Source organism: Schistocerca cancellata, chromosome 5, assembly GCF_023864275.1.
Source record: "Schistocerca cancellata isolate TAMUIC-IGC-003103 chromosome 5, iqSchCanc2.1, whole genome shotgun sequence".
NCBI lineage: Eukaryota > Metazoa > Arthropoda > Insecta > Orthoptera > Acrididae > Schistocerca > Schistocerca cancellata.
This window is the reverse complement of record NC_064630.1, coordinates 491,648,216-491,667,137: the sequence shown is the minus strand read 5'-3', so window position 1 is coordinate 491,667,137 and position 18,922 is coordinate 491,648,216. Positions and strand designations below refer to the sequence as shown.

At 42.0% G+C, this 18,922-nt stretch overlaps 1 protein-coding gene across 1 annotated transcript in view; it reads left to right on the top strand.

Annotated features, from left to right (window-relative positions):
- LOC126188621 (venom carboxylesterase-6-like) overlaps nt 1-18,922 on the top strand; it is a 113,551-nt gene that overhangs the window by 51,185 nt on the left and 43,444 nt on the right. The window contains exon 5 of the mRNA XM_049930223.1: nt 6,643-6,848. Within this exon, the coding sequence (XP_049786180.1) occupies nt 6,643-6,848 (206 nt within the window). The remainder of the gene's footprint in view (nt 1-6,642; nt 6,849-18,922) is intronic.

The window sequence follows — 18,922 nt, the reverse complement described above, 5'->3', positions numbered from 1 at the left end:
AGAGAATGGTGGTTCCGTCTGGCTATTCAGGTTGTTTCTATTTTTTGTAGCTGTTCCCTCCTACTTTTTATTAAAAATGGTTCAAATGGCTCTGAGCACTATGGGACTTAACATCTGAGGTCATCAATTTCCTAGACTTACAACTACTTAAACCTAACTAACCCAAGGATATCACACACATCCATGCCCGAGGCAGGATTCGAACTTGCGACCGTAGCGGTCGCGCGGTTCCAGGCTGTAGCGCCTAGAACCGCTCGTCCACCCCGGCCGGCCATTTAGTAAACATCTAATGATCGCTTCGAAGCAAATTAAGATTTGCATACGTGAAATTTGCACTATGGTTCTGTCTTATCTTTGATGCGGTCATTTTAATTTAACTGAAAGTTAGGCTTAAACTCCAAAGCGGTGATTCAGAAACGTAGTTCCTTTAAACTGTGGTAATTGTCTGGCACTGCTTCAACGACGGCCTCCGCGCCTTTCTGCTCTTACAAAGGGACGTCACCGCTTTCACCGTAACTGAATCTAACGGCTACGCCAGCACGCTTTCACCTGACACGGCCAAACTGTGAATGCTCTCGCCCCCTTCCCCCAACAGAATAAAATCGCAACTTGCTTACGTGCCATACTTATGGTGTAGGTACGCCACAAAACCTCAGAAGGCACTTAACAGCAACAAGCAGGGAACCATGGACGTAGCGTGTCTATAAAATTGTAGGCGTTTCTTAGCAACGGTTTGTTTACTTACGCATTGACATATTTAAATTTGTCATTTTAACGAAGTGCTTTCCCTAGTAGGACTATATTGCGAAGAATAAAAAGTTTTATCTTTTTAATCAGTTATTGGTTTCTCGGTCTTTAGTTAACTGCAATTTAATTAAAGTGAATTTTGCACCAGTCGCGTTTCGCTTTTATTTATAAAGCATCTTATATGGTTATTCTGGAAATTGGAGACTATTGTCGGTACATTATTGGTTGTTTCAGATTAAAAACAATGTTATGTGTATAAAGTTGGTGTGCAATTTATTAGTCTTTCTGCCTCTTTTATGTTAACCAAACACTGCTTCTTTTCCCTTTGTTAGCAGAAGTTAATGCGAAAGACTTCGTTTCTCATGTACACTTCGCCGTTTTTGCCTTTCTGCAGTTCTTCTTACGCAAACAGACGTATTATCATTTTAGTTTGACTCATAATTTATTTAGTTGGTGCGCTGTGTTACTGACTTCAACGTCCGACGACATCAAATGATCACAATATTTTACAGTAAACAGTTACATAATAGTCGTCTTGTGTACGCATATTTTCGGTATTTCCTAATGAAATATTGCAATTAGTACGTCGTACTAGCTTGTTTTAGTCCCTGTGTTACATTTCACTTGGGCGAATAGGCAGCTGCCCACACGAATACAGCGGCGGCTTGTCGGTACGTCAGTGCCAGTCGACACAGCACAGAGGACAAAGGAGCGATCAAGAGAGACTTGTTCATCTCTATGAATTCTGCTTGGAAAGATAAACGTGACGTTGCTATCGGTTTTAAATTTTAACAATTAAATCCGTTTTTTAACAAGCAATTTTTAGGTAGCGCCTACAGTTTTTTAGAATGCAACGTTCATGGCCCCGTACATATCGTTGTTTCGCTCACTTCGATAGTCGAGGTTCTAATAGGAGTCTCACAAGGTTACTTTTATCCCAGTCAAGCCTCGTTTGTGGTCGGAGGCACGCTCTCGAAGAAATCACACTTCAATTTTTTCAACGGTTTCGTTAAAGTTGCCTTATATTTATTAGTTTGTATTACCATTTGCATCGTAATCAATAAAAAACGTTCATGTTTGTCTCGCAGTAAACAACCTTCTCCAGAAAATATATATAGATTTTTTAATGCAACGTCACCCAGGTTCCACTAGCTATTTAGATTGGTTTTTCGTCTCCAACATGAGGTGGGGTGTCATTCTAAGCGATAAAACTGTGACAGCTGTTTTGATTCCTTTTTAAATGAAATGAACATTGTTTTTTGCAATCGTTTATGGTCAATTTCAACCAATTACAGCATTCATAGTGCACAAAGGTTAGTCACAGTTATTTCTTAATCTAAATTTCACCGAAATTTTTCTTGTGATACGCGCGTTGTGGTATTAGATTTCTTACCTCCTCCAAGCTGCCCATGATACACCACACTGTGCAACTTCATGTTTATCCGTGGTTTGAGGTTAGGGATGTTCTTTATCTGGACCATTTTCAAGTGAATTGCGGCTACATTTGAATCCATAATTGTTACGTACTACGGAGGAATATTTTTAAAGCCATCATTAACTTTGAAAGAAAATCTGTTTTCAACAAACCATCCAAAATAATCTAACGATGGCTGATATTTGGTTAGCAATTCACAAAATTGCCATTTAACAGGCATGATTTTTAAAACGAAGTGTTGTTAAATGGCATAGTATTTTTTATCATAAATGAAAGTATTTTCTCTGTTTCTTCGTGTTTGTAACTACCTTTTCAAATAAGGGATGTCTTTTTGCCGGACCCTGTGTTATAGGAACGAAGAGTGTCTCACATATGTATCGCTATCTGTTCCATATTTAATTGGTGTTTCGAGGCTACATCTTGTGGTAATGATAGGAGCTATGAGCTTCTTTTTCTTATTTATTAAATGGCCTTCAGTGTGAGTCAGCTGTCAAGAAAAGTGGAGCAACAAGCTGGTCAGGCAGTAAAGTTTCACTCGCGCGAAACCCAGCGTGCCCTTCTCTCGTAGCATATCATCGAAATAATGAAGGACGACAGGCAGATTACATACTCCTAGATTTCCATTCCTGAGTGTTAGCAAAGGTACGAGCAAACGTAGTAGATTCTCAGATACTTCAGTAGCTCGAAAATTTAAATGAGTAGGTGTTTGCGGGTACGGGGTGTTCGTGGGAGAAAAGGGTATCGTCAGGTGTGCCTCACGGAAGTGGGATAGGACTACTTATTTGTATAAGTGAACTGACGTGTGGGTTAGGAGCAACCTCCAACTGTTTGCTGGTGACGCTGCAGTATACGCGAAAGTATAGTCTTTCAGTGACTGTAGAAGGATACAGGATGAGTTGTACAGAATTTCTATTTCGTTTACAGAATAGGCAGCTTTCCTTGAATTTGTAAAAATGTAAATTAATACAGATGAATAGAAATAATCTTGCAATGTTTGAATACAGTATTAGTGGTGTATCGCGTCGCTTGACACACGTTGATTAAATATCATAGGAGCTAGGCTGCAAAGCTATATTAAATGGAACGAGCCCAAAAGATTGGTTATGGTGAAGATGACGGACTTGGATTTACTGAGAGAATTGCAGGGAAGTGCATCTCATCTATAAACGAGGTCGCAACCCATTCTTGAACACCGTTAGTGTGTTTGCGGTCTCCACCAGGTCGGACTGAATGAAGACGTCGAAGTAATTCAGAAGGTGCTGCTAGATTCGTTACCGGTAGATACGATCAACATGGGAGTATTACGGATGCAAATCTCTGGAGGGAAGACGTACTTGTCGCGAAACGCTGTGGAGGAAATTTAGAGCACTGGCATCTGAAGTTGACTGCAGAAAGATTCTGCTGCCGCCAACGTTCATTTTGTGTGAGGACCACAAAAGTAAGATGAGAGAAATTAAGGCTCGTACAGAGGCATATAGACAGTCGTTGCTCTCTCGCTCTACTTGCTAGGGAACAGGAAAGGTAATGGTTAGTGGTACTACAAGGTACACTCCGCCTTACACCATACGGCGACTTGCGGGAATGTACGAAGATGTAGAAAGTAAACAGCCGCCGCAACTATACACAGCAATGAAGCTTGACCGGAATCTGTGCCTCGAAACACATCTATACATACCGTAACTAGTCCCTGTCGCGTTTGTGTGTGTGTGTGTGTGTGTGTGTGTGTGTGTAGGCTAACCTCAAAACTACTATAGGAATTTTCATACGGTTTTTACTTACACATACATTCACGCGGAAACTGTAAGTTACCACTACACCAGGTAAGTATTACTGTTGATATCGGGTGATTATAATTAAAGTGCAGCTGCTCAAACAGGTCCAGAGTGGGCAATAATTACCGTATGGTGGCGAAACGTCGTAGATATTTCGATGCGTTAATGCGGAACCAACTTAAGCAAGAAAAATAGCTCCAATTTGGCCACCAGGTAAAAAACTGGCGCTGAGATTGCGAGAGAGGCGTGTGGGCAAAAGGTCAAATAAGTGAGAATTAACTACCGCTTACATAATTTGTTGAATACATGCGTCACAGATGTCAACGAGATGTACAGCGCCAAATTTGCACCTGGTGGCCAAATTTGGAACTATTTCTTTCCCAACGTAAATCGGTTCTGCATTAACGCATTAGCGTAGCCACCAAGTTTCGCTGCCGTGCGCTAATTATAGCCCACAATGGACCTCCATGAATAACTATACATTAATTATAGCCATCCAGTACTTAGCGCTATCCATGCGAAATCGGGGTGGTAAGCTAGTGACCTGTTTAAATTACATGTAAACCAATCAATTCCACCAGTACAGATTCAGAGCAGATTTCCCTGCTCAGCCAACACCAGAAGTAGAATTAATTATCTTCCACCGTTCTACTTGATTTTCTGCAGAATGGGCTATAGTTCTAAGCCAGTAATGTCACAAGCATATATGGGGGTCACAAGAAATATTCTGAGCCTACACTTTTTTTTTTTGAGAGCTGATGGGGAGAGGGAGGAGAAAACACTTCGCTGCAAACGGAATTACTGTAGAGAGAAGAGAAGCGCAGAGAGAAAGAGCGACCATCCTCACCAAACTATACACGTTTATTGCTTCATATCAAACGTCTACGGAGCTCAACAGTAATCACCAGTTTTTGTGGAGTGGTCATAGGTTGTGGCGCACCTGCGGTGGACAGGTAACTGGTTCATTGTCTTTCCACAACAGCATAATAGTCTTTCAAATGGATTGGACAGTGCTGCTGCACACAGTACTCTTTGATTACTAAACTTTTAAAAAGTTATTTAAATTCTCCACGAGGAGCTGGGCAGCACGCGGATTTGACGAGTGCCGGTACATGTTCAAGGTAGGAAAACGAAATGTTTTTACAAATATGCATCGGTGAACAAATTCCATCACCTTCTTTGGAACACTTTACACAATATTTAAAATGAAATCAGTGATGACGATGCCACTATGGTAACGATGATGCTAGTGGTGCATAAAAAATATCATTCACAGTAAAAGCGGAATAAAGAGTAAGGCAATGGGACCCCATGAAACTGAAGGAAGCAGCCAACATTTGCCTAGGAGGATGATGGAGGAAGAAGGAAAGCGAGAGAATGAGGTTGGAACGTTGTCTAGGACTGGAAGGTAGGGTCTATGTCGGAGCGTGTTTCATCGTTAGGTACCGGGGAGTGGTTGCAGTTCAGGCCGGAGAGGATGGATAACTCATGGAGGTGCATGGAGAGTAGAATATGGATATAGTGGCGCAACAAGGAGACACAGATTGGTGAAGAGTGCATAGGATATTGGGTCCTTGGTTTTCTGAATAGTGTAGTGGATTCGAGGGTACTCTAAGAAAAGGTGGTATGGTAAAACGGATAGGATGCGAACTGGCAAAGGTAGGCGGAAATGGAAGCTGAGGCGGTGTTGACGTTATTTCCAGGGTTTTAATGCATTTATGGAAGGTGGACATCCAGGAAATACTGGCCTAAATTGGAATAGGGTGGATTAGGAATTTATGGGTGAAGATAATGGCACAAGACCTTAGGTGTGCCCTGTTAGTAGTTGGAAGAGTTTTAGTGGGTTTCGGGCGTCACGTTGTAAGATGAGAAGGTGCGCATTCCATGTTAGTTTTCTGTCAAGAGTTAATCTGAGCGACGCTAGCACAGAATAGTGAGACTAAAGATTGTGGCCCGGATTTTCTAATACATTTACTTGAAGTTTCGACGTAATACACCACTCCAACAGGACGTTAAAGTGACATTGGATGCCAGCCGGAGTGGCCGTGCGGTTCTAGGCGCTACAGTCTGGAACCACGAGACCGCTACGGTCGAAGGTTCGAATCATGCCTCGGGCAAGCTAGTGTGTGATGTCCTTCGGTTCGTTAGGTTTAAGTAGTTCTAAGTTCTAGGGGACTGATGATCTCAGAAGTCCCATAGTGCTCAGAGCCATTTGAACCATTTTTGACATTGGAAGGAGCTGTGGAAGTGTTGATGGTAGGTTGGTAGCATATTGCATGATGAAGGTAAGAGTTGGTGCTTTGAGAATATCTGCAGTTTACATGGTGTAAAAGGAGGCAGGAGAAGACAGACTTCTGGGACACTAGCAGTAGAGCGAAAGCTGGGCGGGTGTGGTTGAGTGTATTACATGTGGTGGTGAAGGCATAGGTTGGAGTGATTAGATTGGTAACTTGAGCTGCATCGAATGCAGTTGATGGGAAATAGCGAGTGGTAAGCCAGGCAGCGCCCAGGGACAAATCGTTATCAGCCAAAGGATTTCAGATGGCTACCATTTCAAAAGTAGGGAGTCCACAATGAAAAGAACGGTTAATCAGGTTAAGGAGGTTTTGTGTGTGTGTGTGTGTGTGTGTGTGTGTGTGTGTGTGTGTGTGTGTGTGTGTATTTTATGAGAGTCGTCTCCTGTTGCAGGCAAGTTCCAGGGCGCCATATCTATCTCCGGCACGGCGCTCAGCCCGTGGGCGCAGGTATCCTCCGTGGAGGCCCGCCGCCGCGCCTTCCGCCTGGGCGAGCTGGTGGGCTGCCGCAAGAAGCAGCTGAAAGACAGCGAGCTCTTGCTTGACTGCCTGCTCAAGACCTCTGCCGAGGAGCTGGTGCGCCAGATACCCAAGATCCTGGTGAGTACTCGTTTAAGCAACATGCACGACAAATTTCGTAGGAACTGGATAGCTGTATTGATATGAGTATTGACGATTCGCAACCATGACAGAGTGGAAGGAACACTGAAGTTTGGTTGTCTGTTCCCATGGGAATAGCAGTGAAGAATCTGGAAGCAATGTTTAGACTTCTTTCCAAATTTACTCTCGTTGATTGAGGCAGAGATGGAGATACAGTTAAGAAATGTACAGTAGCAGAAGCCACTTAGAAATAACATAGAAACAATAATTTCGCTGTGTGGGAAATACATGATTTTGAAAAACGGCTTCTTTGAACACGAGTGAGTGTAGTGCGAAGTCAGAAAATCGTTGCTTTCCAAGTTTCTGCGGCACTAAAACCTGATAATCGTAGATTATCAGACATTTTAAAGAAATGTCACTGCTCACCAGTGGCAGTCATTCAACAAAGGACCAATGGGGAGGCTTCCTTTGAAGTTGGAATTCCTTTCGTCGGACTGACTGATATCCAGTAAAGTACTCGTATATAGTTTCACTTCAAGGAAGAAATAACTGTAACATTTGTTTAGCAGTTTCTGCATACGTAGATGGCCAGGGACAATATATTCGAAAAAAGTTCCTCAGCTAATTTTGCAGATAAAAGTCGTAGCCTTCCTTTACTGGACACGTGACGACTTAGTGCCTCAGCCGGCGTTAGCACTACGTCTTACTTCATCAGTAACTGTGACTCAATAGCAGCTTAGACTTGAATTTTACATTACCTATCATTTATGTATCACTCACCACATATATATTAAAGTTCCTAAAACAAAGGAAAATATTTAAAGTACTGTTGTTTTAGAAATATGGAGCGCTAACTGAATAATAGGAATATTTAAACAAATATTATTAGTAAGGGTTTTAAGACATTCAGAATACGTGAAATTGGCCAGGTAATGGATACCTGCAAATCAGGATTCATAGCTAATTTTTCATTCACCAGTAATGTAAAATATCTGCTCTGAAAATTTTCGTTCTGAAGTCAGACACGAAATTCTTTCTTCGGTTAGAATTAACTTTACATTAATGATTGGGCCAGGAAGTATAAAAGCCTGAGATGCATCAGTCAACTGATGGAATGACACTGATACCAGGTGTAGAAGTATGAAACTGGAATTTCCCTATAGATGGTGCTATGCGTCAGTGTAGGGCCCGTGAGACCGCGTCTGCAGCGCCATCTGCTTCCTGTAACGGCTGACGACGAATATCAACACACATGTAACGCAAGTTCCATACATAGGTGTCTGTTTCAAACCCACAAACATGTCGAGTTTTGTGCCTACCTACTAAGATTTGCGGACAGCATTTGCTTTTCTGTTAGCATTTGAAGAAAACTGCTGCAGAATCGCATAGAATGCGAATGAGAAACCAGTCGTGCTGTGAATTGGCTGCTTAAGGTAGACGTTTACGAGTTCTGTATTGCCCAGCTCAACGCCGGCAGGGTGCCCGCGGTCAAGATGCCACACACCGAGAGACCACCCCAACTCCGGCTAAAAGGGGCCAGTATAATGAACCAGCTCATACATTAGACCAGTGCAGAATAAATTTTTACAAGTTGGTCTCTCTGCAGAAATAACACTTTGGTGGAATGTTGATTTTTCTCGGTAAGTGGAAGGTACCAGGCTGCTCAGGAGATAGTTGCTTTCTCAGGGGAAGCTTGGCAGCTGTTAAATGTTTTCTTGTCCGTTTGTGGGAGAGGAAGTGAGCTAAACAGACACCACTCCATGTAGATTACGAATTTCTCTCTCACAAGGTGGAGAGGTAGGTTATTGGGCAATCTAGAAAAAAGAAAAAAAACTGTTAGACCGAATTCAGGACGCAGATTCTAGAGATTTGACACAAGAATACAGCACATTGGACTATGTAAAAGGATATCTGAAAAGTAAACGTTCGGAGTGTGGTTTTCTCGAAATTGTGTGTGTGTGTGTGTGTGTGTGTGTGTGTGTGTGTGTGTGGCAAGGCAGCTTATTCGATAACTTGTAAAACAATTGGTAGGTGGGATGTTTAACTGCTGGTTCAAAAAAAAAAAGTCACGTTAGGCAATGTTCTGCGGAGCCTACTCATTGGAGTATTCTTTTGTGTGGGTCTTTTGCAGAGCAGAGAGGAAAGATGGAATTTTTCGGGCACTCGAGATGGATATGTGGAGGCGGAATCTCGTGCTTTGGAAAAGTGGAAAACCATGAATGAAGAGACTGTCATTTGCATGTGCATTTCGCATGTCTTCCTGGTATGATCAGGTCAATGGCTGCACACCCATGTGTGATAATGCTTTACCGAAAATGATCTACCGAGACGACACTTACTTCCATCCCACTTACTCTTTGTGGACTTCGCCCGTTCGAACTAGCTCTGATTAAAGTTTTTCACTGTTCAGAATTGACAGCTTCCTTCCACTTTGAATTTTAACACTAATGCTGATATGTAGTTATTACTTTATGTATTTGCTTAAAAGCATAACTGCAATGAGTTGGGGTAAAAATGGACCAAATCTTTAAATTTAGTAGTTTGATAAACCGCCTTCTAATTGATTACTCTTAACCAACATCTGGAACTCATTTACGTGGGCGACTCAATTCATATCATTCAATCCGCAGTGCGACAGATTCATTTCCGTATCTGGGTTGATGGGGAGCTGTTTGTCTCGATCGACCCAAATGGTACAGAGAATTATAGCAGCCAAAACGATTGACTCTGTTGAAGGTCTTTTGTCAAACGACGTACAATGTACGTCAGTGCTTACATTTGAGACGTTGATTTCGTAAACAATATCTTCATAAGAGTAAATAATAACTTATTAAAATTTCCACTTAATCATTGGTAGTAAATAGTATCTGCGCGCACAAAATGACCATTGGAATGCCACGAGATTTAGTCTCTCATTCATCATTGACGATGGACCATGGTAATGTTTGAACAAGAGATAACTGCAGACTTTTCAGCTGCAATCGTTACGAAATTTTGTGTAGTGAACAATGGACAAAAGTAACTGATAAACATGGCATTTGTTGATCACTCGAATCTCCTACAACAGGGCTAATGGAACTAGTTGGTGCGACTAAAATGCTCAGAGATGACATGTCAAACACGATGTACGTGTGTAATGAGATAAATGTGTATAGTAAGTTACGTATGTTTTGAATCAGCAACTTTCACACACACGCTTCTCTCTGTATAGTAGCAGCCTGTCGTGAGAAGGTAGTGCTGGAAACAGTTGCATTTTATTAAGTACAACATTTATATCGTCTGCAGATGGCCGTAATTACTATAATTAGTAGAATTGGTTCCGACCGTCTTAAACGACCATACTAGGAGCCAGGTGCTGCTGTTAAAATGTCGAATCCTGTCATCAGAAAACGTAATTACGATTGAGAAGGGAAATTAAAATAACTTTAAAGTTTCCATCTCTCACCACTAACAAAATACAATGGGAATTACAGTACATACCACACGTGCTGTATATGGGAAGGGGAAGAAAAAAATCCATCATAACTGACCTCACATTTCCAGTATTACGTATCAAAACACAAAGTGAAACGTGGTTTCATACCGTAGTACACACAACCGATCTGATGAATGTGCCCTTCAGTACCCTGTTTAGTGGCTGAGGAAATTGAGATTTTATATGAAGATGTTGGTGCTAGCGGCGAAAATGCTCAGAGTATTTTATGTCTGTCGGTGGCATAATTTTAGTATGAATATTAATGTCCTTTCTCCGACCGCTTTAACAAAAGGACTTTCATTGGTTTGAGCAGATAATTAATTCAGTAATGATTTTGGGTCGAATAGTTTACGTATCCAGGATTGTAAAAGGGCTGTTTACATCTTGCCAATGGTGTTGTAGAGATGTATTTATATGAAGGCCATTTGCTTACCATTCATTACACGATCAAATATCGTAAAGTTCTGCAAGAACACATGCTTGGCATTTTATGACTAAACATTACAGGCGCTTGGCCTATGTTCGTTAGTCGTACCACATACGTTGTGAGTGATCGAGAGTTGTCGCACTCTACAACAATTTATTTGGTTCCACGAGTATTCATCTAAAAATTAAGGTCTAGATTGTCGTCAGACATACTCGAGTACTTAATCAGACGAATCGCTGAACGTGAAATGCGATTCTGCTTATGAGCTGGAGCGAAGGGCAACACCCCCACCTCCCCCCCCCCCGCCACACACACACACACACACACACACACACACACACACACACACACACACACACACACACACACACAAACACACACACACACACAAACACACACAGAGAGAGAGAGAGAGAGAGAGAGAGAGAGAGAGAGAGAGAGAGAGAGAGAGAGAGAGACTCTCATAATGTGCAGAGAATCGACACGTCGTGCAATTAAAGACCTAACGCGATGTAAAAGGACTAGGGGAACATTCCAGACTTCAACAGCCTAGCAGATGCTCACCATGGCAGACACGAACCGTGCTTCACTGTTCACTGTAAACGCTGGTCATTGCACACTCAGTGCAGCTTCTTCTGTTGCACTTTGTTCATCTATTGTGGGATAATTCTGCCGCATCGTATATGAAGGTAAGCGCGTTCTATGGAACCTCATGTCGTCTTTTACCCTTTCAATAGCTAAAAACGTCTGAATGTATTATTATTCTTTAGGAATTGTAAAGTGATGTAGTATGAACTAAAACTATGTAGCAGGAATGATGGTTTGTAGAGTCGCATTTCCTTTTATACAATTAGTGCCCACGCCATGCTTTACTTATTGAGTTCTGAGGTTGATTTGAAGCCATAGATTCTAACAGCAGTATATCCATAGGTTGGGAACGGCTAAAATCCCGCTACTGAGGTTGATGGAGCGTATTTCACTTCTGAATTTGTCCGTATCTGGGCGTGGGCTGGCTACGTGTTTACATGTGGAACAGTAATCGCCTGAGGGACCTCCACTGTCCATTAATGATAAGGTTTTCTGCTTGGAGTTCCATCAGACGTTCGCTGTAAACAGGGGTACTGCACCTCCATCCTACCGAAACTCCTTTCATAAGTCTAAATCTCTGTCGACTGTGCTGGGTGACAACTTTTCACCACTACAAGAACACGTGTGACAAAACTGTGTGAAATTACTACCTTGGGATTCAAATACCGATAGATATTTCGCCAGCAGTATTGATGGTCAAAATCTTTTAACAGCCCTGAAACGCTGAATAGTCGTAGTAATGATTAATTATACACTGTATCCATAGTGATGACTAAGACTAAAGTTATAACAGACTGAAATACACATCTTTCAGGTCAGAGAGAGAGAATAAAAACCTAATATTAGTCAACACAGCACCGTTCAGGATAAGTCTCGTAATTAGTCTCATATGCTAACGATGGCGACTCTCTTAATATTTCAGACAGAAGGCTCAACGAAACCAGCAACAGATGCTAATGAAACGTTATTACAGATGGTATAGATATAAAAAAATTTAGTAAGGCTACATCGCAGTTTATTTCTAATACTGGTTTCGCCTATATTAATCATTAGACCGAAAGTAATGTAGCAACATGAAACGCGCAGAAGGTAGCCGTTACGAGATGCAGTCGCTTTTAATTCGTATGGTATATTTATTACAATGAAAAACTAATAATTAAATATGGAATATGAATTGTAATGGGTAGGGATGAGAATCAAAGGTGGGTCGGGAAACAATAAACAGCTATTGGTCACCCACTCATGTGAAGTATCGAAATGATCAAAAGCTTCCAACGAAGCTTGGAAAATCTTGCGTGTACATTAAAAGGTCATCACATAGTGATTGAGTGATTGTTTCCGAGGGGGGGAGGGGGCAAGGGTGGCATTTAAATTCCAGCTATAGACTCAAAGGCAGAGACAGATGTTTTCTATATTACACGAACATATTCTCAGAAAATTTGAGTAAGGGGAACGTATTACATCTTCGGGATAAAAGTATACTAGAACTTTCAAATTTAATGAAAGCAGTGACTGGATAAATACAGTTACACAAAAACCTCTGAAAGAGCAGAAATTACTTTCTGCTTCAGAAAGGCTGACAAGAAAATGATCAGAAATTACCTGAGCTTACTAAGCGTACAATGATTGGTATAAAGGACAGAGGTATGTAACTGAAGCTTGAAAATGCGACTAAGCCTGATGGGATGTCGCATACATTCTGTATGAAACATGCAGAACGATTGACTTCTTCATTGGTGAGTCTGTCGTACATCTATGTTAACAACATAACCTCTCAGATGATCGGAACAGGTGTGAAGGCGCAATTCGCTCCAGTTTTCGATAGAATTCGAAGGACGTTCCAGGACCTACGGACCTGTCTTATCAAGGTATACTGCAGTACCAAGTCAGGGGTTACCTCCTAAAATCGTGAGAGACTACATTTTTCCCGGCGTAGTGCAGCAACTCGACGTGGCTTGGACTCAACAAGTCACTAGAAGTTTAACTTTAAATGCGAACATTTTTAGGTTAGACTTTACCGTGACTGTTACCGACATTAAATGAAACAACAAGTTCACTGTTACCAGTCACCGTTTTATTTATTTCCACGACGCGTTTCGAAGGTTTAAACCTCCATCATCGATACTTACTAATGTAAATCCACCCGATGATGGAGGTTTAAACCTTCGAAACGCGTCGTGGAAATAAATAAAACGGTCACTAGAAGTTATCTGCAGAAATATTGAGCCATGCTGTCTCTACAGCAGTCCACAATTGCGAAAGTGGTGCCGGTGTTGGATTTTGTGCGCAAACTAAGCTCTCGATTACCTCCCATGAATGTTCAATGGGATTAACATCAGGCGACTTGAGTTGCAAAATCATTCGCTCGAATCGTCCAGAATGTTGCTCAAACCAGCCGCGAACAGTTGTGACCCACTGACATGGGCGCATTGTCATTCATAGAAATAATTCAATCGATGTTTGGATACATGAGATTCATGAATGGCCGCGAATGGTCCCAAAGTACCCGAACACAGCCATTTCCAGTCAATGAACTTTTCATTTGGACCAGAGGACCATGTCCATTCCATGTGTACACAGCCTACACCATTATGGAGCCACCATCAGCTTGCACAGTGACTTGTCAACAACTTGGGTCCATGGTTCCTTGGGGCCTGAGCCACACTCGAACATTACCATCGGCTCTTATCAGCTGCAGTCGGTACTCATCTGATCAGGTCACAGTTTCCCGATCTAGGGACCAACCGATATGGTCACGAGCCCAGGAGAGGCGCTGCAGGCGATGTGCTCTTAGCAAAGGCACTCACTCCGGTCTGCTGCCACTGCCCATTAACGCCAGATTTCACCGCACTGTCCTAACGGATACGTTCGTTGTACGACCCACATAGATTCCTACAGTTATTTCATGCAGTGTTGCTTGTCTGCTAGCACAGAGAACTCTACGCAAAGGCTGCTGCTCTGAGTCATGAAGTGAAGGCCGTCGGCCACTGCGTTGTCCGTAGTGAGAGGGAATCTGTATCCCTGCATATGGCTATCCCATGACTTGTCACCTCAACAGATTTGCCGTATAATTAGAGCTAGTGCTCGTATATAATGCTTTTGGGGACGAATCAACTTCTGTGGGAATAAACACCGATCGTTTAACATTTACATTTTTCCATTCGTCTGGAGCCAGTAGACGGCGGATTCCCGGTTTATATCGCATTTCTCGGCTTCCAGCAACCCTCCGATAAGACGCCTAGTAAAAAAAAAAAACCTTATGTAATACTGTTATATGTACGCGACTGTATTCCACTCAGATCTAACAAAATACAATTCCTCGGTCTTCCTGAGGAGACAGAATCAGAAGCGAAAGTAATGTTCCATGTGCCCCCAGAGAAGTTTTAAAGGACCGTTACCGTTCACCATGGGTATTGAAGACTAGGTAGACAGCATTTCTAACCCCTCTACACCTGTTAGGCTATGCGCTTGTATACACACTGATAGAAAATCAATCATCATCATCATCATTTATTGCCTTATCGGGCCTTTAAGGCCTACAGCAAGAAGAACAAAAGGAAAAGTAAAGACAAAAAGACTTACAGAAGTACTCTATACAGTAGTAAAAGTTACATATGTACATTACAGCTTAAAGAAGAAACGAAAAAATAAACAGGGCATTCAATCAAAGGTTTAAAAGGCAAGAGGGATACATTACAGAAACAAAAAAAAAAAAAAAAAAAAAAAAAAAAAAAAAAAAAAAAAAAACACACACGCAGTGTCTGTCAATTACACGAGAGGAGGGAGCTGTTGCAGATGGCAGTCCATCTCATCCGGTCGTTGGCGTCCTCCTCCACGGCTGCTGGTTCCACTTCTTTCAGGATCGTTGTTATCCTATCCTTCCATCGAGTTCTTGGGCGTCCTCTAGGGCGTTTTCCTGTGGGTTGAGAGTGGAGGACTCTGTTTGGAAGGGATCCATCTGCCCGTAGGATGTGGCCAAACCATTGGAGTCTCTTCTGTGCCAATATTCGTCCAATGTGTGGCTTTCCATACCGCTGGTATAAATCTTCTTTTTTTCTTCGTTCCCATTTACCTTCCATGGCATTGTAGATGGGTCCATATATCTTCCGAAGTACCTTCCTTTCAAATGCACATATTGCTTCTTCTGCTGTTGCTGATGTTGCCCAAGTTTCACAGCCGTATAAAAGTACTGGTCTCACCAGTGTCGTGTATAGGTGGATCTTGTTCTTCTGCGATATCAGCCGAGATCTGAAAAGATTGTTCAGGCTAAAGAACATGCGATTAGCATTTGTTATACGTTGCTGTACTTCTTTCGTTACTTCACTTCTATTTGTTAGTATGGAGCCCAGGTACTTGAACTCTTCAACTCGTTCGAAGGTATGCCTGTCGACATCAATGGAAGGAGGGAGATCTCGGCGGCGTGATACAACAAGATATTTAGTTTTTTCCTCGTTCACCACCAGCCCAATTTTCTCTGCATTGTGGAGGAATCGGGAAGTATCCCTGCGTACTTGCTCTAGAGTGTCGCCAAGGATCACAACATCATCAGCAAATGCCAAGATTGTGTCTGCTCCCACCATCTCCATCTCTCTGGTTCGACAAGTGTCACGGCTTACTTTTTCCAGGGCCAAATTGAATAATATTGGCGCCAATGGATCTCCTTGTCTCAATCCATTTTGTATACTGAATGATGGTGATAGTTGATTACCAAACCGCACTTGGGCCGTAGACTGAGAGTAGCAAGCAGCCATTAAGCGGATGTATTTTGATGGGATGCCAAGTTCCTCTAACGTTTCCCATAACGTGGCGCGGTCAATGCTGTCATAAGCTTGTCGAAAATCGATGAAGATGAGGTGTAGATCCTTATTGAATTCGTAGAATTTTTCTATCAACTGCCTCAGAGTAAATATGTGATCAATTGTCGATCGTCCAGCAACGAACCCACATTGATAGGTCCCTACAATTCCTTCAGCCAGTGGTTTCATGCGGTTTAGTAGCAGTGTTGTAAAAACTTTGTAGCCAATTTCAAGTAACGAAATCCCTCGGTAGTTGGATACATGAGTAGCATCTCCCTTCTTGAATATGGGACATATGATTGCTCCCTTCCATTCCTCAGGAATAACTTCTGCTTCCCAGATGGTAGAAATTAATCGTTTCAAAGCACCCACCAGTGTTTCCCCTCCCAAGCGAAGCATCTCAGCTGTGATACCACTACCTCCTGGAGCCTTGTTGTTCTTGAGTGCTTTTAGGGCAACACTGATTTCTTCCTCAGATGGAAATTTAATATGATCTGTGCTTGGCACAAAGATGTCATCCGGCTCTCATCATAAAGATAACGCCGTGCCCCTAAATAGACGAAAATAAGCAGAATCGTTTGATTAAAAAGCCAGCATTCCGTCGCTGAAATGACAAAACCGTAAAGTATCTAGGAGTAAATGTCAGCGGCTACTTTCGATTTCACGGCCACGTAAGCCTAGCCGGGACGAAGTAAAATGCCAGATTGCTACTCATTGGATGAAACTTGAGGAAATGTTACATAGCGATGGAAGCAGCTAACAAAACCAGTCAGACCAGCTCTTGAGTACAGTGTGTCGATTTGTGGGCCTTGCCAAGCTGGATTAACGGTAAAGATAGAAAAGATTCAAAGAAGATCTTTGCGCTTCGTTACCAGATTGTTTAGTCAGTGAGAGCGCGTCACAGAAATACTGGGAAGTTTCAAATGGTAGCCACTATAAGGATACTTTGCTGTGATACTAAGTCTTTTTCTCACAATTCTGAGAGTATATATTAGAAACGCTTCTGCTAACTGTTCTCCACTATTACACACCTCTACAAAAGTTTGGAATATCATAGCGTTTACGACGACGACGACGACGACGACATCAGTCTTTAGTAGCGAGTGTGTCCTCTCTGCACACGGACGAGTTCTTCCACTCTGCGAGGCATGCTCTGGATGACATCATCAAGTTTATCTTGGGTTATGAGGTCCCACTCCTCAATGGCAGCTTCAGTGAGATAATGAAGATTGTCAGACGGATTTGGACGCAGTGCAATGGCAACCTTAAACAGGTCCAATGCATGCTCAGTTGCGTTCATATCTAGTGATTGTGCTCGCCAATGCATTCGGTTGACGTTGCATCTTTGAAAATACTGAGACAATGCTAGAGTAAGGTGCAGTCATGCGTTGTCATCGACTAGTACGTTGTCATTGACTACGTCTGTAGGGCCTCACAATAGTTTGTAGGACATCTTGGAGGTATTTGGGACCTATCAAATTGCCGTAGATTGGAATTAAGGGGTCCGCCATTCCAACATTATTGCCGTCCAGAACATTATACTTCCACTTGAAAACGGATGTACTTCCTGAACTTACCGGCGTTTCTGGTGTCATCTAGCGCTTCTCCAAACCACAATGTGTCCAGTATCTGGAAACGATCTAGCATTGGTGTTGCCATACGAGGACGATCACTGCGAGGTCTATCGTTCACATCTCCCGTCTCTTTGTACTTTCTCCACACCTTAGGCACTCCACTTTGAGCGATATGTAACCGATCAGCAACATCTGTGTATGACCTAATGAAAATAAAACCACTACCCTGACTCTGTTGTATGCCTCTACCTGACATGTTACTTCAGTGCTGAACACAAATTGAATGAAGCTATTGATGGCACTGGACTGCTCATGACGTGCCGCTGCGACAGCGGTACGTTTACATGACTGGGAAACGGTCACAAAGCATGCTAGGAATAAACACCGTCCAGTATGTGGGCTCTAATTGAATAATGCATGAAGTACGTAGATCAATGAGGCCTCTAGTATCGTAGACTAAATTTTACGATAGTATTTCAAATTTTTGTTGAGCAGTGTAAATTCATTCATTTTCTTTCTGCATGTGTTAGACATTTGCCTGTTACAGGCCCTCTTGGTTGAATTTATTGATCTTACCATCTTCTCCTCATTCTTCCTAAAGGTCTTCTGTATACCTGGTAGTAATTCATCAATGATTTTGGTATTGTGACATCTTTCATATTACACGAACATAATCTCAGAAAATTTGAGTAAGGGGAACGTATTACATCTTCGGGATAAAAGTACACTAGAACTTTCAAATTTAATGAAAGTAGAGGTTGGATAAATGCAGTTACACAAAACCCTCTGAAAGATCAGAAATTACTTTCTGCTTCAGCAAGGCAGACAAGAAAACGATCAGAAATTACCTGAGCTCGTTTAAGCTTCTCTTCTGATGTCAGAATTCCTCATCCCATCGGCTAGTGAGTGCCCCGTTGCTACAACTGTATTATTTGTTCATTTCTTTTTGTTACAGTTCACGACTAACTTCGACATGCCATGGTTGGTCCTGACATTGTTTTGAAGATCTTAAGTCATTCTGAGGACTACAAGTTGTTCCTTTAATGTAATTAAATTTTTATACTTTCCTTTGTATGTCAATTTGTCATGAATGAGAAAGTATTTCTTAAGAAGTTGATCACGTTTATTCTTTATAATTTATTACTCTTTACCTGGAAATTCACTCCAGGTCGCTGAAAGCCGTAAAATTTGTTGCATTTGAAGATGTTACATAA